The sequence below is a fragment of the Brachyistius frenatus genome, unplaced genomic scaffold (genome assembly GCF_029030835.1).
Source record: "Brachyistius frenatus isolate BFR_SWC_R1_liver_20210118 unplaced genomic scaffold, ASM2903083v1 Contig_8, whole genome shotgun sequence".
NCBI classification, from domain to species: Eukaryota; Metazoa; Chordata; class Actinopteri; family Embiotocidae; genus Brachyistius; species Brachyistius frenatus.
This window is the reverse complement of record NW_027210607.1, coordinates 6,122,451-6,142,923: the sequence shown is the minus strand read 5'-3', so window position 1 is coordinate 6,142,923 and position 20,473 is coordinate 6,122,451. Positions and strand designations below refer to the sequence as shown.

The following is a 20,473-nucleotide window of genomic DNA, read 5'->3' as shown; positions in this document are numbered from 1 at the left end:
CGGGATTACTGCAGGACTGTTGTAAATACATTGTATATGCTATCTAGACAGTTTTTAGTCCCTGAAATGTAGGAATATTATGTCCATAATATGAATGTATATTCCTCCAATCAGCTGGCTCCCTCTGCTGGGGATGTTAGCCTTATAGTCTCCTGGGTAAATTGACACTGGATAAACACAGATGAAATTTATTTTACCCAAGCTGTCTAATTTAGCAGCATATGCAGCACTGCACTGTTTACACGCTACCACACCTGTTTGATGGTCAGTAAATTGGGCTACAGTAACAGTTCAACTGCTGCACAGCTAGAAAAAAAAAAAAAAAAAGAGGCAAATTCATTGTAACTTTGGAACATATAAATTAATGCCAAATGATTAAATAAATGAAATGCATGTAGCAAGTCAATACTGTGACTGTAAATACTCAAAGAACAAGACACCAGAGCAGACATGCTTTTCAGTACATTTTACTTATTTTGTAACATGAATCCTCGGCCCCATCTCAAGAGCCTTTTGGGATGCTTTGTCAGTGGAACCTGAGATCAAAAAACCCCATTAAGGGAGTAGTTAAGTAGTATATTTTAGATTTGTGACTTGTAAGTTCCAATTCTCTAACCAAGAAAAAAAAAAAAACAAATAAAAATACAAAAATCATTTCTAAAAGACAAACAAATATCCATAAAACAGAAAATGAACAGTGTTGAGGTTTAGCCTTTGTCTCTACAGGAATGAGGTGATTTGGAGAAAACAGAACACCACTCCCTGTTGGAGAAAGAAGATAACAGTTGGTGCCATTTTAGACCAACAGATGAGGTGGGGCAGGGGGGCAGGGCGTACACTCCTGGTGTATTGGGACGAGTTGGAGACAATGTCGGGCAATAGGCAAAGGGGAGGGTACACATGGAAAAACAAAAACTCAAGTACACACTCTAAAATAAGACTAAAGGTGAGAATACGCTTTATATGTATATGTGCAACAGTGATAAAAGGCACAATAGCACAGTGTGTCATGCTTTGTTAGTTTCCCTTAAATTAGCATTAGAGGTCACGTGCGTCTGGGGATTCATCTTTCTGTCTGTACCCACTTGGTTCAACCAGATATTGTAGCTTAATACGAAGTGCGAAGCCGCTTATCTTATGGAGCCAAGAGGCAGATGTTAGAGGACTGCAGTGTTTAAATGGCGAATGCTTGACTTCAGCAGCAAAAAGTCAGTGGGACACAAGTGACATTCAAATCTCACATGACAGGACAGCAGACAGTGTGCTGCTTATTATTATATTGTCATTGAAAGCCGACACTGCTACTAAGAATCACCGGGGATTTTGCATTCAGCTCTTGTGTGCCGTTTTCTCATCTATATGAAAACATTAGAGGAGGAGTACTTCAGGCACCGACCTTTTCTTTTGTTCCTAACGGTGATCCTCATGCTTAACGTTTCATTATGCAAATATTCATGTTTTTTAAGTTTCATCTGACGAAAATTCACCAGAGAGAAACAGCCGTCACTTTTCTGGACAGATGATCAAATCTTTAAAGCGTTTGAGCTGATTTTAATACTTAAACCATCTATTACTTGTTTTATCTACGATAGGCTAGTGGTTCTTAAAATTGGAAACCAAACATAAGGAGGAAAATTCAAATCATTCCAATAACTTTGGACATTTTTCAATCAAAGCAGTAAGAAAACCAGCTATAAATTACTACCTAGTGATCCAGGTATAGAAACAGTTTCTGTCATGTCAGCAGATCATCGTGGCCTTTACTGCTTTACCACTTTGTTCAGGCCAAAACAAAAGTTGTTCTGCTCTTACAGAACTGAACGTGTAACAAAAGACTTTGTCTACAAATAGAGCAAAAAAAATAAAAGAAATCATCACTGGAGTCTTTTACAATTCAATAACCACAGAGATTCAAGGTGGCAGTGTAAACATACACTAGAGGCGTCTGGGATGAACTCGTGTACACAATATCCGGCTGACTACTTTTCTGTAACACACACAAGTGCAGTCTGGCCCCTGCAAAACTAATCTATAATGCTATAAGCATAAGACTGGAAATCCAGGATTAGAGTTGTACACACTAATTTATTGGGCAAACCATGTCGATGGCTTTAGAGCTGAGGTGACAACGCTGCTTTTGTTCAAATCTACACACTAATTGAGTAAATACTATCACTTCTATTAAAACTACAAAAAAAAGGAAAAACAAAAAGGAATAAAATATGAATAAAATATTATATTCAAAAAAACTAATATGATAATAATGTTTTTGGTTTTGTACAGTCAGGGGTTAGTGAACTTTGTTGGGTGCAGCCCTTTTTCTTTTCTGTTTTTTAGCAACTACAAGTTATGTTGAGCAATGGTAGTAATCACCTATGACACTGTTTTTAAAGTTGCATGTTGCTTGAAGCAGTCAAAACACTCACTTCATTTCCATCTGGCTACATTTGAATATTCTCCGTTAATATCTGCAGTCTTATTTTCATACCTTTTCTGAGGCAAATTACAAGAGAACAGGATGAGTCCAAATGTAAAGATTGCATTATTATAACTCAAATCCTTTGTTTTGTGAGGAAAATAAAAAGGGACTAAGAGGACAACTACAGTCCAAAAACCCAAATAAGATGTCTCCCTCTCAGCGTTTACTTCAAGCCAAAACAATGTGCACTCTTCATATATCCTCTCACCACTTGCTCCTACATAATCTCAAAACTGCACTTCAAGCAAAACGTTTCAACCAAAAGCTTTGAGACACACTTCAAACTGAGAGGAGGGTGGAGAAAGGCGGAGGAGAGCTGAGGGAGAGACAGAGAAAGAAGACTGCATTGGCTTTGAGTGTCTAGGTCCTTCCTGCAAACAGTGGGCGTAACTGGGGGAGGGAGGGTGTCTGGATTCGGGTTATGGCGATAGATAGTAAAAGGGCAGGGTGGCGGCGTTGCGGTGGCCCCTGCAAAAGTTGACCTCAATGAACTATGAGCGCCCCAGCAGCGTAACTCACGGAGCTGTCCTGCCAGTTCCTGCACTGACTTGACTGGGCGTAGTTCAGGAAAGAGAAGTTCATTTCTAAACCAGACTTCCTCAGCTCAGCCACAGCCTGCAAAACAGTAACATCCACGTCATCGTGCAACACGCGGAGAGTGTTCACACACACAGGCAGTACAAATAGACAGACTCATTTAAGGACATGTGTTTCTCAACTAACAAATGTATGTTGTTGGTTTTTTTTACTGTTCCTGAAAGTCCATTGATTACACTGTGCAGGATTGATGGTACTCCATATGTAAAAGCTTTGGAGGAATGGGGTTTTAATTTAGCCTTTACAAAACCAAAAAGGAGTGAGTGTAATGGTGTGGTTTAATGTTTAGCTTATTACATTCTGAAGGTACCAAGTGCTACTTTCAGGGTTGAGAAGGATGTCAGTATCCAGATACATCAGTTTGTGGGGTTGTGTTAACAGTCTCCTGAGCCACCATCAACGTGTGTGTGTGTGTGTGTGTGTGTGTGTGTGTGTGTGTGTGTGTGTGTGTGTGTGTGTGTGTGTGTGTGTGTGTGTGTGTGTGTGTGTGTGTGTGTGTGTGTGAGCGTGTGCATGTATGTATGCATGTATGTATGTATGTATGTATGTATGCATGTATGTATGTATGCATGTATGTATGCATGTATGTATGTATGCATGTATGTATGCATGCATGTATGTATGCATGCATGTATGCATGTATGTATGTATGTCTGCATGTATGCATGTATGTATGTATGCATGTATGTATGTATGTATGTATGCACGTATGTATGTCTGCATGTATGTATGTCTGCATGTATGCATGTATGTCTGCATGTATGTATGTATGTGCATATACTTACTGTGTACTTTTACTTACATTTAGCAGCACTCCAATCGGGTGACGCCCACAGATAGTGTTGCGGTACTTCTTCAAGTAGTTGGTGAAAGACATGGGATCCAGCTGCTCTATAATGCCCATCCCCTGTACATGCAGAGAAAAGCATTAATGTACACTCAATCCTAAAATATTTTCTTAGATGCACAGAAGTTTTTGCAGAAATTTCTAATACAATTATTCTGTGATCACTGGATAGGTTTTCTTTTCTTATGATCTTAAAATAGCAGTAAATCCTGTCTGCTGTGTGGCCAAGGAAACAAGCTTCCTTATCATGAGAAAACAAAAGATAAATCAATATCCATATCCTCTCTGACCTTCTGTATTTTAACTCTTCTGAAACACAGTTAATCTTTGGCATGTACATTCAAGTCTATAACTCCAATAAGGGCATATGAGGTATTCAAACTGCATGCATGGGACTGAGGCAATTAAAAACCTTTTCTTTACAAAAGATGTCACATTTGAATCAAATATATTTCCATGGTTACCATTTTATCAAGATGCTCAATAGACCTGTAGATCTCCCCTTGAGATTCATCGTAGTATGTATAGCGAAACCGCTGACCTACGAAATAGAGACAGCCAACAGTACACATCTGGATTCAGTCACAGTTAGGACAAAGCATAATTACATTTCCAGAATAATCTAAAAGAATGAATGTCTTTTCAGTGCTTTTATTAGCCAGTACTTACCCCAGTGGCAGAAGTCCGATGAGATGATGAAAAGGTTGGAAGGGTCTGCCAGGTACTTGCTGAGCAGCTTCCCATATTCCTGCTCCTTGGACTCACTCAGAGCACCCACAAGCACAGGAACGATGCTGAACTCGTCTTTGTGGCTGCAACATCAAATAGTTTCATTAACATCTTTGAATTGAACTTTTATGCGACACCACCGTGACTAATGTTTCTTGTCAGTCAACACCACGGGTTTTAGTTTAACTTGTATGAATAATATATAGGGAGCTAATGCGCTCAGTTCAATTCACACTCCACGATCCCTGATTTTTGGAACCAGGAAAAAGCCTTTAACTCCAGCCAACCTAACAGAAGGCTGTATCAATTATGCATATCTCTTTCCATGTGTCCCCGCACCCGTGTTTACAGTTTATTCTGTTTACAGTAAGTACAGAAAGGCAATTAAAAGTAAACACAGAACGACAAGAGCTTTTGTATTTTCTTCTTGTTTGTCAGTAAAATAATAATAAAAAAAGCTTCACCCTGAGTCGGTTTCCTCTGAAAGTCTATAGTGTCGATTCTTTGGTTAAAAATACTGCTCCTCTGTGCATTACCTCTCCATGGCTTTAGCAGTGTAAGGCAAGTGCATTTCAATACTGTGCTCATCTTCATCTGTCTGCACAGTCATCCTCTCAAACAACCCAGTTTTCCAGAGGTCAGCATAAACTGCAAAAGAGAAGTTTCACTTTAGTTTGTGCATGATATCAAAACCACGTCTACTGATTGGATCATTTTTAGAACTGCCCACTTATTTAGATTGGAAATGTGTATAAGTGCCGAGCTGAGCAAAAACTAAACACTGAGAAAGTATTTTTCCAAAGAGTCAGGGAAACGTCTGGTCTCTGGAGGATGATTAAATGTGAATCGCCTCCCAGGGCTGCTTGAGGCCTGCATGTTGGAGCTCTGTTCAGGCTAGACTCTAACAAGCACAATGAGGAAAGGGTCAATGCCTGCTTTTTTCCCCACCTTTTTAAGTGCAGTGATCCAGAATGAATGAAAAAAGGTGTTTCATTTTTTTCTTGGCATGAAACACACACTGCATTTTACAGTTGACAAACCTTAAACATATTCCAAACTGTGGTTATGTTACTCCTTTACAAAGACATCCTTTTAAAATACCTTCCAAAGAAGTAACCTGAGTTAACATGTTAGATCGAAAAACCAACACATGCACATAAACTAATAAAAATCCCAATGTCATGTCATGTAAAAACAGTGAATACCCTTCTGGTCGATTCTCAGGTCATAGAGGGGTGTTCTATAGATGTCTGCAGGTGACAGGGCACAGCGGGAGAGGGGCACATGGTGTGAAGGTCCCAGGATGAACACCCTACGACTGAAGGGCAACAGGACTTAATCTCACCCACTGTGTTCACAGAAAGGTACACCAACCAGCACTATATTCTGCTATCTACACAAGCATCTGTTCATTCTGTGGGAGGAGGGGAATTAAGATAAGAAACAGTCATACAAAGCATTTTCTTGAATGAGGTGTAGAACTAGAAAAACTGAATCACTCACGTAATAGAGGGATCAACCTGCTTGTAGGCATGTGCTGCACAAGCACCACAGTAGGTATACCCGGCATGGCTGCAAATAAACAACATTGAGATGAGACTACTTCACAGAAACCCATTTAACATGTTCAGAGGACATTTTTCTTCCATGTGTCCATGTGTGCTTACGGCGCTATGATGGCTCTAGCAGGTCTGATGGTGGACTGTGCTTGGGACAGCCAGCCTTCTAGCTGTGCATTCAGCTGGGATCCTGAAAAGGTGGAAATAACAACAAAAAAAAACACAATAATGGAAACAAAATGTTAATTCAATCACTGTCACTGAGAAAAAGAGATGTTGCCAGCTGAAGACCAAGAATGACATATTAGCAGATAAATTGTCTCATCAATACAAACAGAATTTCAAGTTCACATGGAAGCTACAAGTATAGATCAATATTTTGATATCAATGTCACAAATAACAATCCAAATATCAAGGTTTTCCCTACAACCAGTATACCACGTAGGTGCAACACCGAAGTGTTTTTCACAGCACTTAAGCCACTATAGCTTCACTATAGGCTTTGTTTTACTAATGTATTCTTATGGCAGGTTATGTTGCATTTTTTTTTAATTAAATATTGCAATGATAACAATCCAACATTACGTGAATATACACAGACAGTTTTTAGTCAAAGGCCTGCCCACCACCACCACCACCACCACCCTGCACTGTCACAGCAACAAAAGTACTTCGGAAACCAGGAATAATCCCGAGATATGACAGCGGTTACTTGAGTCTTGTTGGCAAATGTTTGTCTTTTTTTGGGTGACAAATGAAGATAAACTAGAATGAGCCAAACCATATTCTTTCCAGATAATAACCCATCTCCCTTGATACCCTGCAGTGGTGTTGCCCGTCTTATATAAAATGGATCGTGATCTGGAGCCGACCGTACAGGTCTGGTCCATCTTACACAATGAAAAACACACCTTGTTCTATACGTGTTAACTGTAGTTGATTACAGTCAAACACAATGTTCGTGTTTACTGGTGTTCAGAGGTGCTAATATTACGTCATCATCAATCACAAGGGGCTGAATCGTAATTAAGTCTGCTAGAAAAAAAAAGAAGAAAAAAAACAGCCAAACCTTTATAACTGGTTTTGTAAAAGGTGACAAAGACGTCGACATCCTAGAAGATGTATGTTAACTCGGCGTTCATTTGATGGTTTACACGCAACGTACACATCGACGGAGACTGTGTAGTATTTACTGTACGTGTCCTGTCGGAAAGGGTCGTTACTAAAAACCGCAGTGAACAAGATTATAAAGTATAAACAGGGAGCCCTGCGGGGTTTCATCAAAACAAAACAGGCGTCCAGCTTGTGAAATGGGGGAAGGGGTGCAACACGAACCTTTAGTTTGCTGCCCTGCCCTGCCCTTTGTTTCATGGCAAAGTATTTCTGCACATAACTTCAGCCGATCAGGGTCACACACACACACACACACACCGACAAGATCACAAATAATAATAATAATAACAACAGTTTAAGGTAAAACAGGCAGATGCTTCGGGAAATGTCTAATGCAGCCAGCTGTGTAGCACATAGGCCAGGAAGTTCTGTAATAATGGTCCCGTTAGATTTGGCAATCCCCAAATAATGGCAGCTATGCCGAACAAAAAGCCACCAAAACCAAACACACACACACTGCCATGGGACACAAATAAACAACAACAACAACAACAACAACAGCCCCCAGCTAGCATCGCCGTGCTAACGCTGATAGTTACCCGAAGCGGAGTACCAGCTCCCGGCGTGACTTGCTTCTCTGCACATCACTCGGTTCGACATCTTGGTTCCCAAGCCGCCTATCTTGGTTCACTTAACTCTTTGTCAGGCGAAAAATTAAAATAAAAATGGTAAAAAAAACAAAACAAAAAAAAAAAAAATCAGGCGTTAGCTTAGCCGATCAGAACCAACGCCTGCTAGCTAACGTGCTCGAAAAGACAAAGAGGAGTTCGGACTTGACAGACAGCTGAGCTCAGCGGGCTAACGGGCTCGGTACCGTCAGCTGGACCTCGTTGTTGTTGTTACCGGTTAATAAGTCAGCCCGGACAGAGCAGCTGACGACGGTCTGGTAATAAAATCGTTGTAATGTGCCGATATCGGCCCGGAAGAAGAGCAACAGCAGAACCGAGCGGAGTCTGAGGATTACTGGTCCGACGGCGAGCCAGGTGAGGGGCGTGTCTGGAGCTGTTATGATAGTGACGTCAGAGGAGTCTGATTGGTTACTCGATTGTACAACGCAACGTGATTCGTGGAAAACAAAATTAAAAAAAACAAAAAAAAATCCAGGAGGCGTCATCGTTACAAAAAAAAAAAAAAAAAATGATTGTTTGATTATGAAATTGCACTGCCCGTCAGGTGAGCGGGTACAGGATGGTAATCTGGCAGTCTGATGACCTGATTTGTTGTGTGAATAAAAGGACACTGGATGTTTTATTCAAAGATTTAAAGGACAAAAACAAATTATTTATTGAAAGGACAATAAAGTCAGTAGGTGGGACTGTTGAAAGGAAAAAGCTTTTTCTTTGCTCTATCAACACATTTGTTGTTTATCCTATATTGATGTGTGTAAACTGATCTGTAGGATAATAAATGCAACATGTAAGATTGAAAACTGAAAAGGCCCATTTTACAATGTGTCATTTAGTTTTGTATAGAAGTAATTCTTTACATAGGCACAAAGAGATAATATATATGATCAATTTAACAGATGGGGTTCAGTTATTTAGTACAAAGTTTTTATTTGAGTCCACTTTACTGTCGACATGCCTGAGTCATTAAACACGCCAGCACTTCCCTCTAATAGACAAAACTTCATAGACCAAAACACTTTTAAAAAAAAATGAATAAGGTGCCTGTAGGATCCAAACCTTGTTCAGAGTGAAAGCTTCCTTTCCAACTTGTGTTTATTTACTGCATCCATAAAGCAAACTCTACTTGTTGATCAAAGCAAAAAAGTTTTATTTTTCTACAAAATAATGTTTGCACAAGCATTATCATCCGTATCCTGCGAATCTGTCTAATAAAACAAAATTCAAATCATCCACAATGCAGCCAAAAAACGGTCGGGAAAACTGTGCCGCTCCACCTCTGCTCTCGTGACACTGACTGGCCAAACTTTGGCACTCATTACGTTGCGATTTTATCTGCAGCAACTTGAAGGGACGGGTATGTGTGTTTCGAAATAAGAGAAAACATTATGATTATACAAAGTACATCTCAAGCAAATGTAATATAGAACAGCAATATTTGAAGGGAATCTGCAATATAACTGAATATAAAACTGGAAATAACAATAAACAACATTTAGCTCCTACTAATTTGTCTCCTAATGCCATTTTATTGTTTCAGTGCTCCCCACACAATCAACGACATGTATTGCACAAATACAATATATTCTCTGGCTTAATGTAATCTTATTTTTTGTTTTGATATATATATATAAATATATATTTTACCTTGTTCATTACTGCTGAGCTGCTGAGTTGCCAATTTAATTTCGTTGTATTGATAAATGACAATAAACTGCCTTATGTCTTCATGTGAAAAAGGATCTACCTTACCAACCAAACACGTAACACATAACACCATTTTCAGTGGGGCGGTTATGCACGAGAGCTGTTTTTCCACCACCAATTAAACCAAAAGAAAATGAGGAAAAAGGGAAAACATTGAATGCAATAAACAAACATCTCACACTAACGAGAAAAGTTAAGACAACAGGCAGAAGAGTCAAATTTGATTTGATTTGATTTGATTTGATTTGATTTGATTTGATTTGATTTGATTTGATTTGATTTGATTTGATTTGATTTGATTTGATTTGATTTGATTTGATTTGATTTGATATTTTACGTTCAGGGGTTAGTCCACATGCCAACACAGTAGGTGGCGGTAATGCGACTTTATTTGAATTCCACCCGTCAGATAACAAAACAAAAAAAAAAGGACGAAGAAGAAAGGGGCGGAGACTTCTGTCACACGGGGAAGCGGAAGCGGTGGAAATGCTTGTGTAGGGATGAGGCACCAGAGTTATTGTCATATATGAGGCAAAAAAGAAAGAAAAAAGGTTGTGTTATAAACCAAAGGCTGCGTATTTAACCACTTTTAAATGCGGCTTCAAAGCTAAATTTCATGGTGTTATTTCACAGCGGGCTAACTGAGATATAACGGAACGAGGAGACACTATCGCGAGAGTGATGTCGGCCAAAGTAAAGGCCACTAAAAGCAGAGACAGCGGTGAAGTTATTAAAAACTACCACAAACAAGCGTTTGAGTATATATCGAAGGCGTTAAGGATCGATGAAGATGACACAGGTTTGTTTGTTGTGTTTTCTGACTTATCAGCTGGTGTTGTTGTTGTTGTTGTTGTGTGACGGCTCGTGGTAAACACCCCTCCTTCTCTGACAACAGCAGAAAAGGGGGAGGCTGTGCAGTGGTACAAGAGAGGGATTGCTGAACTTGAAAAGGGTATTGCAATCGAGATCACGGGACAAGGTATCACAAACAAAACATCCGCGTGGACAGTAGCTGTATGATGCGCCTTGGTGACGTCATTCACGAGCCCTGTACTCTTATGTCTTGTCAGCAGGGGATCAGTATGAACGAGCAAAAAGACTTCAAGATAAAATGGTCACTAATCTCACCATGGCAAAAGACAGGCTTGCCCTTTTAGGTAAGTAGCATCCCGGTTGTCTGCCGTCTTAAAAGTGTGCACTGTATTTATGACTTCTTTTTTTTTATCAAAGTATTATTGTTATATAAGCTGAACAGTGAAGCTGAAGATCTTTCTTTTAACCTTGCTTGACAGAAACAACTTTGGCATCGCAAAGAAAAAGTGATCCAACGAAGAGCTCAAATCATGTTCTTCCACAACCAAAGTCTGCCCCTAAAAGCCAGCCGGGAGTAGCGGGTGGGTCCAGTAACATCCGACCCGCCACCGCTGTCAGACACCCAACGAGACCCGCTGACCCAAAGGTGATTGTTTTTGTTGTTTAAAGGAACAGCGTAGGAATTAGTGACGTCTAGCTTTAAAGTTGCAGCCGATTGAATAGCCCTCTCCTCACACTTCCCTTTCCTTGCGTATAGAAGTCGCCTTCAGGGAACATAAGAAACGCAAAAGGCTTGCTTTAGCCAGATTTTGGTTTGTCCTTTTCTGACCACAGATACCCTAAATCCTACAGTCTGGTCATTTAATTGTCCAATTGTATGCATTTTAAGGTGTCTAACTTTGTAATGCTTTCTGGATTATTTTATTTCCGCTAAGGTGACTCCACGGATGGGAAAAGCTCAAAATGGAAAACCTGCAGCTGTGAAACAACCTACAAAGAGAGACATGAAAAACTTCAAGAATGTGGACAGCAAACTGGCCAACTTGATTCTGAGTGAAATTGTTGACAGGTATTAAGAAGTGATTCTTTTAACAACAGATTGTTCTGTCAGTGTCAAGAAAAACACAAATAAAACACACTGTGCATTTACAGTAGCTTCCTCTGTTCCCCGCAGAGGAGTATCTGTGTCCTTTGAAGACGTTGCGGGACAGAATCTGGCCAAGCAAGCACTCCAAGAAATGGTCATCCTTCCTGCCATAAGACCAGAGGTGATCGCTTCAAAACATTTTGTCTTTGTGCACTGTATCCAAGATTTTCTTTTACCGATTTACATGTTATGCTCTTTCACATTTACTATGTAGCTGTTTACGGGCCTGAGAGCTCCTGCACGCGGTTTGCTTTTATTTGGCCCGCCTGGAAATGGGAAAACCATGCTGGTAAGTGCTCTTTCCAACACAACAAACCGTTTCACTCAGATCAAGCTGTGCTTTATAATTTGGCATGTAGTCGCTGATAGTCTTGCTTTTTTATTGTCAATTAAATCACAGCGTTTACTTCCTCTTGCCAGGCTAAAGCAGTCGCTGCGGAGTCGAAGGCCACATTCTTCAACATCAGCGCTGCTAGTTTGACCTCTAAATATGTAAGAAACACTTCGAATGATTGAATGATTTCTACATCAGGTCTTTACACTGCTATTTATCTATTTTTTTGTGACCCTGATTGTCATCACCATCACAGGTGGGAGAAGGCGAGAAACTTGTACGAGCTCTGTTTGCAGTTGCCAGAGAATTGCAGCCCTCTGTCATCTTTATCGGTTTGCATTACTTTATTTACAGAACAGATGTATCTCAAACACCAGTTTTATCCCCCTAATTGTCAGCTCATAGATAAACCTCTCTTTGTTTTTGACACTCAGATGAAGTGGACAGCTTGCTTTGTGAAAGGAGGGAAGGGGAGCACGACGCCTCTCGTCGTTTAAAAACCGAGTTCCTCATTGAGTTCGATGGGGTAAGAGCAGCGGTGGCTTCAGAGACTTGATAATGACCCATCTTCAGAGGGCTTGAGTCCCTGTTATCTCAGAGACCACTGCTGTATTTTTACAAAAGTGCTTTTGGGTTTCAGGTGCAGTCAAGAGGGGACGACAGGGTGCTTGTAATGGGAGCAACCAACAGGCCTCAGGAGCTCGATGAGGCCGTATTAAGGTACATTATGCAATCCTACATTATGTACAATATTTTTGTTTTGATTGTTTAAGGGGCTGTGTTTGTATGAAGTCATGACCATTTCTTGTTGTGTTTATCTTACAGACGCTTTGCAAAAAGGATTTATGTGAAACTGCCAGACGAGGAGGTATTTACTTTGAAAACAATTTAAGTTTCTTTTGTTAACTTTTACATGTGAATGTTGCAATTTAAAAAACACAACAAACTTCTCCCATCATTAAGGTATATTATGCAACTCTTTCTCCTCCAGACTAGATTCACACTGCTGAACAACCTTTTGGGGAAGCATGGAAATCCACTGAACAGAAATGAGCTGTCTTGTCTCGCAAAGTGAGTTTCATATTCACACCCCGCACAGAGACATTTCTATGTGACTTTGTATTAACGTCTGGATCTTATACTTGACAGATGGACGACCGGATATTCAGGAAGCGATTTGACATCATTAGCCAAAGATGCTGCACTCGGGCCGATTAGAGGTATAACTCTTTCATCTTACTGATCACATACTCATGCTTCAGCCTGCATATGGGCAAAGGGGTAGGTTCATGGATGCGCAGCAGGGACGTATCCTTATTCCCTACCAATAATTTGGTAGAACAGATTTGTCCCTGGCAATATTTGAGCAAAATCATTCACATTTATGTGTGCTAGCATTTGATTGGCTGACCGGGAGGGGGCTTATCTGAAAGCTCACATCACGTTCAAGACTCATACTTACTGCCAGAAATTAAGGAGGTGAGAACTGATCACTGTGGTAACAACGGTAAATTATCAGGGCTGTCAGTCTGCACCTGAAGCATGCACTGAAATCAAGCCTTTCAGACGGCTCCTTTTCCTCTACGGTCAACACCGCCCAGTGCACAAAATGTCATTTTGTCCAATATATTTTCTACTTTGTATCATGATACATACAAAAAAAGAGCAGTGAAATTTTGAAGTTTTCATCAGCATAAGCAAAAGGTACTAAACCTGCTAGCTGCGTGACGTCACCAGCTGTAGAAAGTAATGGCAACTGATGTCACTTTTAGGTCCGACTGGTTTTTAGCAGGATTACACATAGAACGAGTGACTATATCAAACTATGAATTCAATCTCAGACTAGCAATTACATAAAAATATCATCTTTCATGAATTATTTTGTATGGCGGAAACACAGCAGCAGGCCAGAGAAGTCGAGCTGGCTGATGAGGGCCAAAATACGAGATATAGTTTGAAATTTTAAGGAGGCTTCAGGGTTAGAATATTTGAAAGTCAACATATGAGTTTACTAAGAAAAAAGTCTTACATTAGAACAAGTTGTTTTTGAACATCACTCAATATGTAAGATTACCCCGCAACACTTAATAGGACCCCAAATTGAACCATATATTTGTGTGTACCTTACTCAATCAATACATCCTTTTATTACACATTGGAAACTCAGAAATCAAGTAAAGATGTGGAAGGGGATGTTGAGGGAGAAGAAGCTTTAGAGTTCCAGATAAGGTAGAGGGAGGGCTGTTGTGTCCCTACAACTGTTGAGACCAAACATACACACTTGATGGGCTCGAGCCGGTTCATTTCTATGTCAAATTTGTCTTACACAGAGCTGGGACCAGACCAGGTACTCAGTATGGCTGCCACTGAGGTGAGATGCTGTTAAAGTACTTGCAACGCAGCATATATCTTCTCATTCATCACTACGTAATAGCACTTATCTGTATAGTTATACCCTTCTGTATTTTCACAGATGCGTAACATCAAGATGAAAGACTTTGAGGATTCCCTGAAGCGCATTAAGCCCACTGTTAGTCCAGCGACTCTTAACATGTATACCAAATGGAACAAAGATTTTGGTGATACAACAGCTTTTTGATCTTGATAGGTCCTTTTGACTTGTAAAAAAAACAACTGAAAATATAATACCAGTTGTTTCCTCTGTTTTACTCTGCAGGAAAAAGATGTCATTAACATGAATACAACCTGGAACAAACCCTTTGTAGCTTGGTAACGCTATGATGTATGGTTATTATGGCATTTGGTAGCATTATGGGATATTTCCTGTTTTACGGAAAGACTTTGCAAATACGGTTTCAATGAGTTTCTTAATTGTATTATTACACTTCTAAAACTCTTGCTACTTGAAATGTAATTATTTATTCTCAAGAATGCCCTGCAAAATCTCAAACATAACCTCTGTTATTTAAAATGATTGCTCATCCATTAGACACCTGATATGTTGACATGTTAATGGTATTGATCACCAAGAGCTCTGTGTACTTACAAGAGTGATGATAATTGAGAGAAGAAATGCCAAAGCGGCTGTTTTTGTATTATAAGATTTGCTTCGAAAGATTTTCCATTTGCACGAGTAGTTTGCAGACACAAATACTTGTATTTTAAAGTAGGAGACCCAATGAACTGTCTATTCCCCCCACCTTTTTTTTTTTACATTTAGTTGAAAAGTATTTCATTGAGCAAAACTGTCACAACTCCCCATTTTCCACACTCATTAATAAATGATTTAATAAAAAAAAATTCCTCACTTTTAGTGTTTTCTTTGATAAGGGACTCATTTCATCAGATAATAACTACACTATCCGACAGAGACCACTCTTTTGTCCCACAAAAGCATGTGTCACATGGTTGTCTCATGCTACAGTGCTAAAAAAAAACAAAAAAAACACACAAAGATTAACATTTTATATTAACAACAATAAAGACACACAAAAAGAGAGTAAAGGAAGAAAAAACAAATGGATTTCATCATAAAATCCCTAAAAGGGGACATCAAACTTTATAACATCAATAAAGGATATTCCTTAAAGTTTGTAATAGGATGGAACGGGATATACAAACTCATTAAATTATCTTCCAAATCATGTTGACACCTTTTAAATCTTTTTCCCTTTAGGCTTTTTTGACAAAAACATGATTGGTTATTGTTGTAAGATTTGCAGTGACGTTCTCGCTTCTCTTTTACGTCTGCGACAGACTCAGTGAGGAGTGAAGCTCGTCTTTGTGCTCCATTCTTGTAGGTAGATGGTGCTATCGTGCTGTTTTTGTCCTTCAGAAGCCTGCAACCACACATGTATGGAATGCAGTAAATTGCTATTAAGGAAAATAAAGGCCACATTCTGCTGTGTTGCCTGTCAGGTTGAATGACAGATTGGTTAGGTTTGCAGTTTTGGGTTTGTCCGACAGTTACACGCAGTGTGTCCATGCACATACATGTAGGTGCTTCGGAGAAAAGGTCGTGGTGTTAGGTGAATTTAAATCATGAAGCTCTGTGGTCAAGACCTCATAACCTGCCACCATCTAATAACATGGCTGGAGACTCAGCTCAGATAGGGGTCACCAGCTGTTGGGGCACTGTGCATTCAAGCGAGGTGAAGGCTTGTGGTCGGTTGTATATCTTCATTTCAGTGAACTCCACACTCTGTCACAGAAAACATTTACTTAAAATTCCTCTTTTCCCCAAAGGCCCTTTCCATGGCCAGCTGGTGGTGTTGCTTGTGGTTTCTGCATCTGCTCTGTTTGCAGCCTTTACACATGTAAAACGTTTTCTGCAGTTAATGAAGTTTGTCAAGTGTGTGCTCTGAGTTTTATTTCCACACTGCCTCAAGTTATCGTTAAAACCATTTTTTATTTTATTTTTAAAGAGCAAAACATGCAAAACACTCCCCGAGCTGCAACCACACCTAGGACTACTCTCTTTCCCTCAGGGGAAAAATGTTGGATGAAGTGTGTTTTTTTTAACATGTCATGACTGAAGAGCTTCTTTCATGATGCCAGACAGGAATAGAGTGTTAGGGGTTAGGGTTTAGTCATCATTTTTTTTTTTTCTGCTTACTCTTCGCTGAGAGCATCCTGCGCAGTAAACAAATTGGCTTTTATGACAGACTAGTTGCAAGACTATTTAATCATGTCATTTTCCCACCTTTCAACTTTGATGTCTGAGTAGAAAATAAAACCGTACAGGTTGTAAAATCCCCCGATAGCAACATTCTTACAAGTAATTTTTTTTTTTAAATGGCCCGTAATTACAGTAAAAAGCAATTATGGTGTGTGCTACACAATGTGCTTTACTTTTTTCTCTCCGGCAGAAGTCAGAGCATTATTGAGGAGGTTCAAACCTTGCAAATGATTGACAGCTTCCCTTTTTGGTTGCGTGTCAGAGGCCCGCACCTCCACAGTGGTTCATTGATGCTTTGACCACTACATCCACTCAAGGGAAAACAGAATAGGTGATCATTTGATACCTCCAGCACGACAGCCCACCCTGTAAGAGAGTAGAATAATAGTTAACACAGTGAGGACCTCTGACTGCCTGAGCAAACAGTTGGTGATTGTTTCTTCAAGTGGTCCATTATGAAAACAGCATGTGGATGGGAAAGTTTTGTTTTAGCGAGTGCACGTGTCTCATTTTAAGGCAGGTAGAGTTGCAGTGATTGTCTTCGATAACACTAGTAAATTAGATGCTTGAACACCAAAGATTGCGTGCAGCACCTTATTAGAGAATGGATGTGAGCTCAAGTAATTTTGAAGAAAAGCCTGACTGTAAACTGTTGATCTGGTGGAAGAGTATTTCCATCAAACTTTGGGATTTGGCCTTTTTATCACCTTTGGTTTAAAGATGTGGTTCAGGGCTCACACAGTAGAAAGCCTTCAGGGCTGAGTTGTGTCCACTTCTCAGCACTGGCTGCTACTGTTCCACCGGTCCGCACACCCAATACATAACTTCATTTACCGCGGGAGTGTTATCTTTCCCTCTCATGGGAGGCTAGAAGCCAAGACTAATCTTCTGTCCAATGGCAGCATCTGTCTTTTATGAGCAAATTTATTTTTCTTGCTCTCTGTTTATTTATGGTGTGTGTATCAGTGGGTATGTGTGCTTGGGGGAAAAAAAATGGGGTGTTCGTATATAAATATGTACAGATATACGAATGTGGGCCTATTTATGACAAGGTAGCCACATCTTGCACCAACAATGAAAACTGGGCTATCTAGATCATGTGAAATTGATGCTTTAGAAATATTTAGAGGAATATTTCAACATTTTGGCAGATATTTTCATTCACTTTCTCTCACATAGTTGGAGGATAAGCGTAGCTTAGCATTAAGACAGGAAACAAGAGAAAACTGCTGGCTTGACTCTGTGCTCAAATAACAAAGTGTTTACTAAATTGGAGGTTTTAAATATATTATTTTACTGAGCTAAGGTAACATTCAAAATCTAAAGGATGGAGAGACGTGATTCATGTGAGCATCTGGAATTATTTGGGCAAATAGAAATTGTGAAAGCATGGCATTCAGTGTCAGTTCAAGATCATCATGCTAATGGGTCATCAGGAGCCTGGAGGAGAGGTTTGTTATTGCTGCCTGATTTATATGTTCACTCCAGTAGACTGATTGAGTTTGGGTAAGGCCTGTGATGGCTCGTCTTACAGCCCATCCATCCATTACTGTAACTGTGCTTGCTTATCCTTGAGGTTTGCAGGGAGGCTTCAGCCCATCCTTACTCACACTGGGTGTGAGGAAGTCACCAGGCAGTAACAGAGCTGACACGTAGAGACAGACCACTATTCATGCTCACATTCACGCCTACTGGACTGTGGAGGGTAACGGGAACACCAGATTTGAACTGAGAACCTTTTTTTTCTGTGAGACTAACCACCAAAGTCTTTCAATCTCACCACCTAATTTGGTAGGCTGAGGTGTAGTGTTTTGTGTCTAACTATTCAAAGAGTGAAGTGAACCATATCTGCAGGCCTTGAAGTGACCTAAATTAAGTTAATGTTTTTTCTCTTCCACTGCAGCCTGCAGCCATCCAGAAGAGACCAATGTTGACGGAGAGGAGCAGCGTCTCTGTCATGTCCACACATGACCTGAAAAGCCATTAATCTCAGTGACCTTAGCAGCGTTGCCTTAGACTTCACAGAAACAGTGCAGATGTGTTGGACATTGTGTTGATCAGTGCATCTCTAAAATTGTCTGTTTTCAGTCTCCAGATCAAAACATCACATGTGAAAGCTACATAAGTCTGTGTATAATGGAGGAGAACGGAGATGTCTATCCTTTATTTTCTTTTTTAATGTTTTATTATGGTAACACAAAAAGACAATCCACTCAGGGAATAACACAAAGACAACGAGAGCAGTCAATACAGTTACAGATTGTGTTAGGTGTTGTGTGAGTTGATGTTACTATGCTGTGTGTGTGTGTGTGTGTGTGTGTGTGTGTGTGTGTGTGTGTGTGTGTGTGTGTGTGTGTGTGTGTGTGTGTGTGTGTGTGAGTGTTTGTGTTTGTGTTTGTTTGTTTGTTTGTGTGTTTACTAAGCAGTCAGTCTAAGTTCCAATTCTGCTGTGAGTGTGATGATTATGATTGTTGATATGCAAAGAAAACAAAAGTAGGATAGATGGGATGAAGTTTGTGAGAAATTAATGAGATGACCAAAGTGAGTGAGGTTCTGTTGCAGAATTTTTGATGGAGGATGATCAATTTTCCATAGAGAAGTAATCTATTAGGAGGTTATTCCAGTGTGTAATGTGTATGGTGTTCTTTGAATTCCAGTTCATGAGGATAGTTTTGTTGGTGATAGTTAGGGCTAAAGGAGTAATATACTGTTTGTTTTGTTCAGTTTGCTTGTTGATAAGTCACCTAGTAAACAGCGTGAGGGACATGATGGGATGTGGCAGCGCAGGACGCACAATGACTCTGTGATTTTCTTTCCAAAAGGGATTAACGGGTGTGCAGTGCCAGGTGGCGTGAATGTGGCTATCCGGGCTGTTTTGCGTGAAATGTGAACAGATATCTGAACAGAATCCCATTAAAAAAAAAATGGTGCCCAGTATAATGAGTTCTTTGGAGTATCTTATATTGTATGAGTTGAAGGTTGGTGTTTTTTGTCATGAAGTAGATGTTTTTGCAAATTTGGATCCAGAAGTTGGCACCAGGAGTAATGGGTAGGTCTTGTTCCCGTTTTATTAATGGTATGGATGGCGTAATGTCGGACTGTAAAATGTTTCTGTCTATTTTGGGGAGGAGCTGTTTTGAGCAAGTAATGTTAATTAATTCTGAGGCAGAGGGAGGAAGATCTAGATTGGATGACATAATGTGGCATTTTGTTTGAATGGATGATTTAAGTTGCAGATATTCCAGGAATTGATTTCTCCCGACGGCAAACTTCTGGACCAAGTTGGGGAAAGAAACCAGCCTGTTATTATTGAAGATGTGTTTAAGATGAGTTCAGCCTTTTGTGGTCCATGTGCGGAAGTTAAGTGGTTTCTTGTTACTTAAAAAAATCAGGATTGTTCCAGATGGGAGTAAAATTAGAAGATGATAGGGTGGAGTTTGTGATTTTGTGGAATTTCCATCCTTTCTGTGAGAAAATATCCCTCCCGGTTGATGCTCAGGATACATATTGGACCGAGGTGGACATGTTAAGACGTGGGTTTGACGCAGGGAGGGGAAGCAGACCGGTGCACTGGGTGAGCCGCAGGCTGCCCCGCGGTGCATTCCTTCAACTCATGTGCAGCCAAAACACTTGATGAAAAGTGAAAGTGCAGTGAGGACTGAGCATTTTCACAAGAATAATGCCTCATCTGTCAGCCTGCGTTTTCCCCACTCCCCTTGTCCTCCCCTTTTTTTATCTCTTCGTTGCTATTCCCTCAGGACATTCATGTGAGGACAGGAGACGTCCACCTCTGACCCTGGTCAGGTTCACAGTGCAGCAATT

The 20,473-nt window shown here is 40.1% G+C and overlaps 2 protein-coding genes across 6 annotated transcripts; one reads left to right on the top strand and one right to left on the bottom strand.

Moving 5' to 3' along the window:
- Positions 1–451: 451 nt before the first annotated feature.
- memo1 (mediator of cell motility 1) lies at positions 452–8,363 on the bottom strand. 3 transcript variants are annotated; one of them, XM_069690109.1, is made up of 10 exons: positions 7,925–8,363; positions 6,320–6,401; positions 6,156–6,224; positions 5,858–5,970; positions 5,189–5,300; positions 4,593–4,735; positions 4,388–4,464; positions 3,879–3,983; positions 2,999–3,094; positions 452–536 (listed from the first exon to the last, which is right to left on the bottom strand). In XM_069690109.1, the coding sequence occupies exons 1-10, from the start codon at positions 7,983–7,985 to the stop codon at positions 468–470; spliced, it is 927 nt and encodes a 308-aa protein (XP_069546210.1). In that variant the 5' UTR covers positions 7,986–8,363; the 3' UTR covers positions 452–467. The 3 variants fall into 3 exon arrangements, with proteins under 3 accessions (XP_069546210.1, XP_069546211.1, XP_069546212.1); XM_069690110.1 differs by having other exon boundaries at positions 452–3,094; XM_069690111.1 differs by lacking the exon at positions 2,999–3,094.
- A 1,807-nt stretch (positions 8,364–10,170) lies between these two features.
- Positions 10,171–15,265, top strand: LOC138616081 (spastin-like). Of its 3 annotated transcripts, none has more exons than XM_069690121.1 (16): positions 10,171–10,517; positions 10,617–10,697; positions 10,789–10,875; positions 11,011–11,177; positions 11,467–11,600; positions 11,706–11,799; positions 11,893–11,967; positions 12,099–12,170; positions 12,269–12,344; positions 12,447–12,538; positions 12,653–12,732; positions 12,838–12,880; positions 13,004–13,083; positions 13,162–13,232; positions 14,343–14,383; positions 14,486–15,265. In XM_069690121.1, the coding sequence occupies exons 1-16, from the start codon at positions 10,400–10,402 to the stop codon at positions 14,609–14,611; spliced, it is 1,437 nt and encodes a 478-aa protein (XP_069546222.1). In that variant the 5' UTR covers positions 10,171–10,399; the 3' UTR covers positions 14,612–15,265. The 3 variants fall into 3 exon arrangements, with proteins under 3 accessions (XP_069546222.1, XP_069546221.1, XP_069546220.1); XM_069690120.1 differs by having other exon boundaries at positions 10,614–10,697; positions 10,792–10,875; XM_069690119.1 differs by having other exon boundaries at positions 10,614–10,697.
- The last annotated feature ends 5,208 nt before the right edge of the window (positions 15,266–20,473 follow it).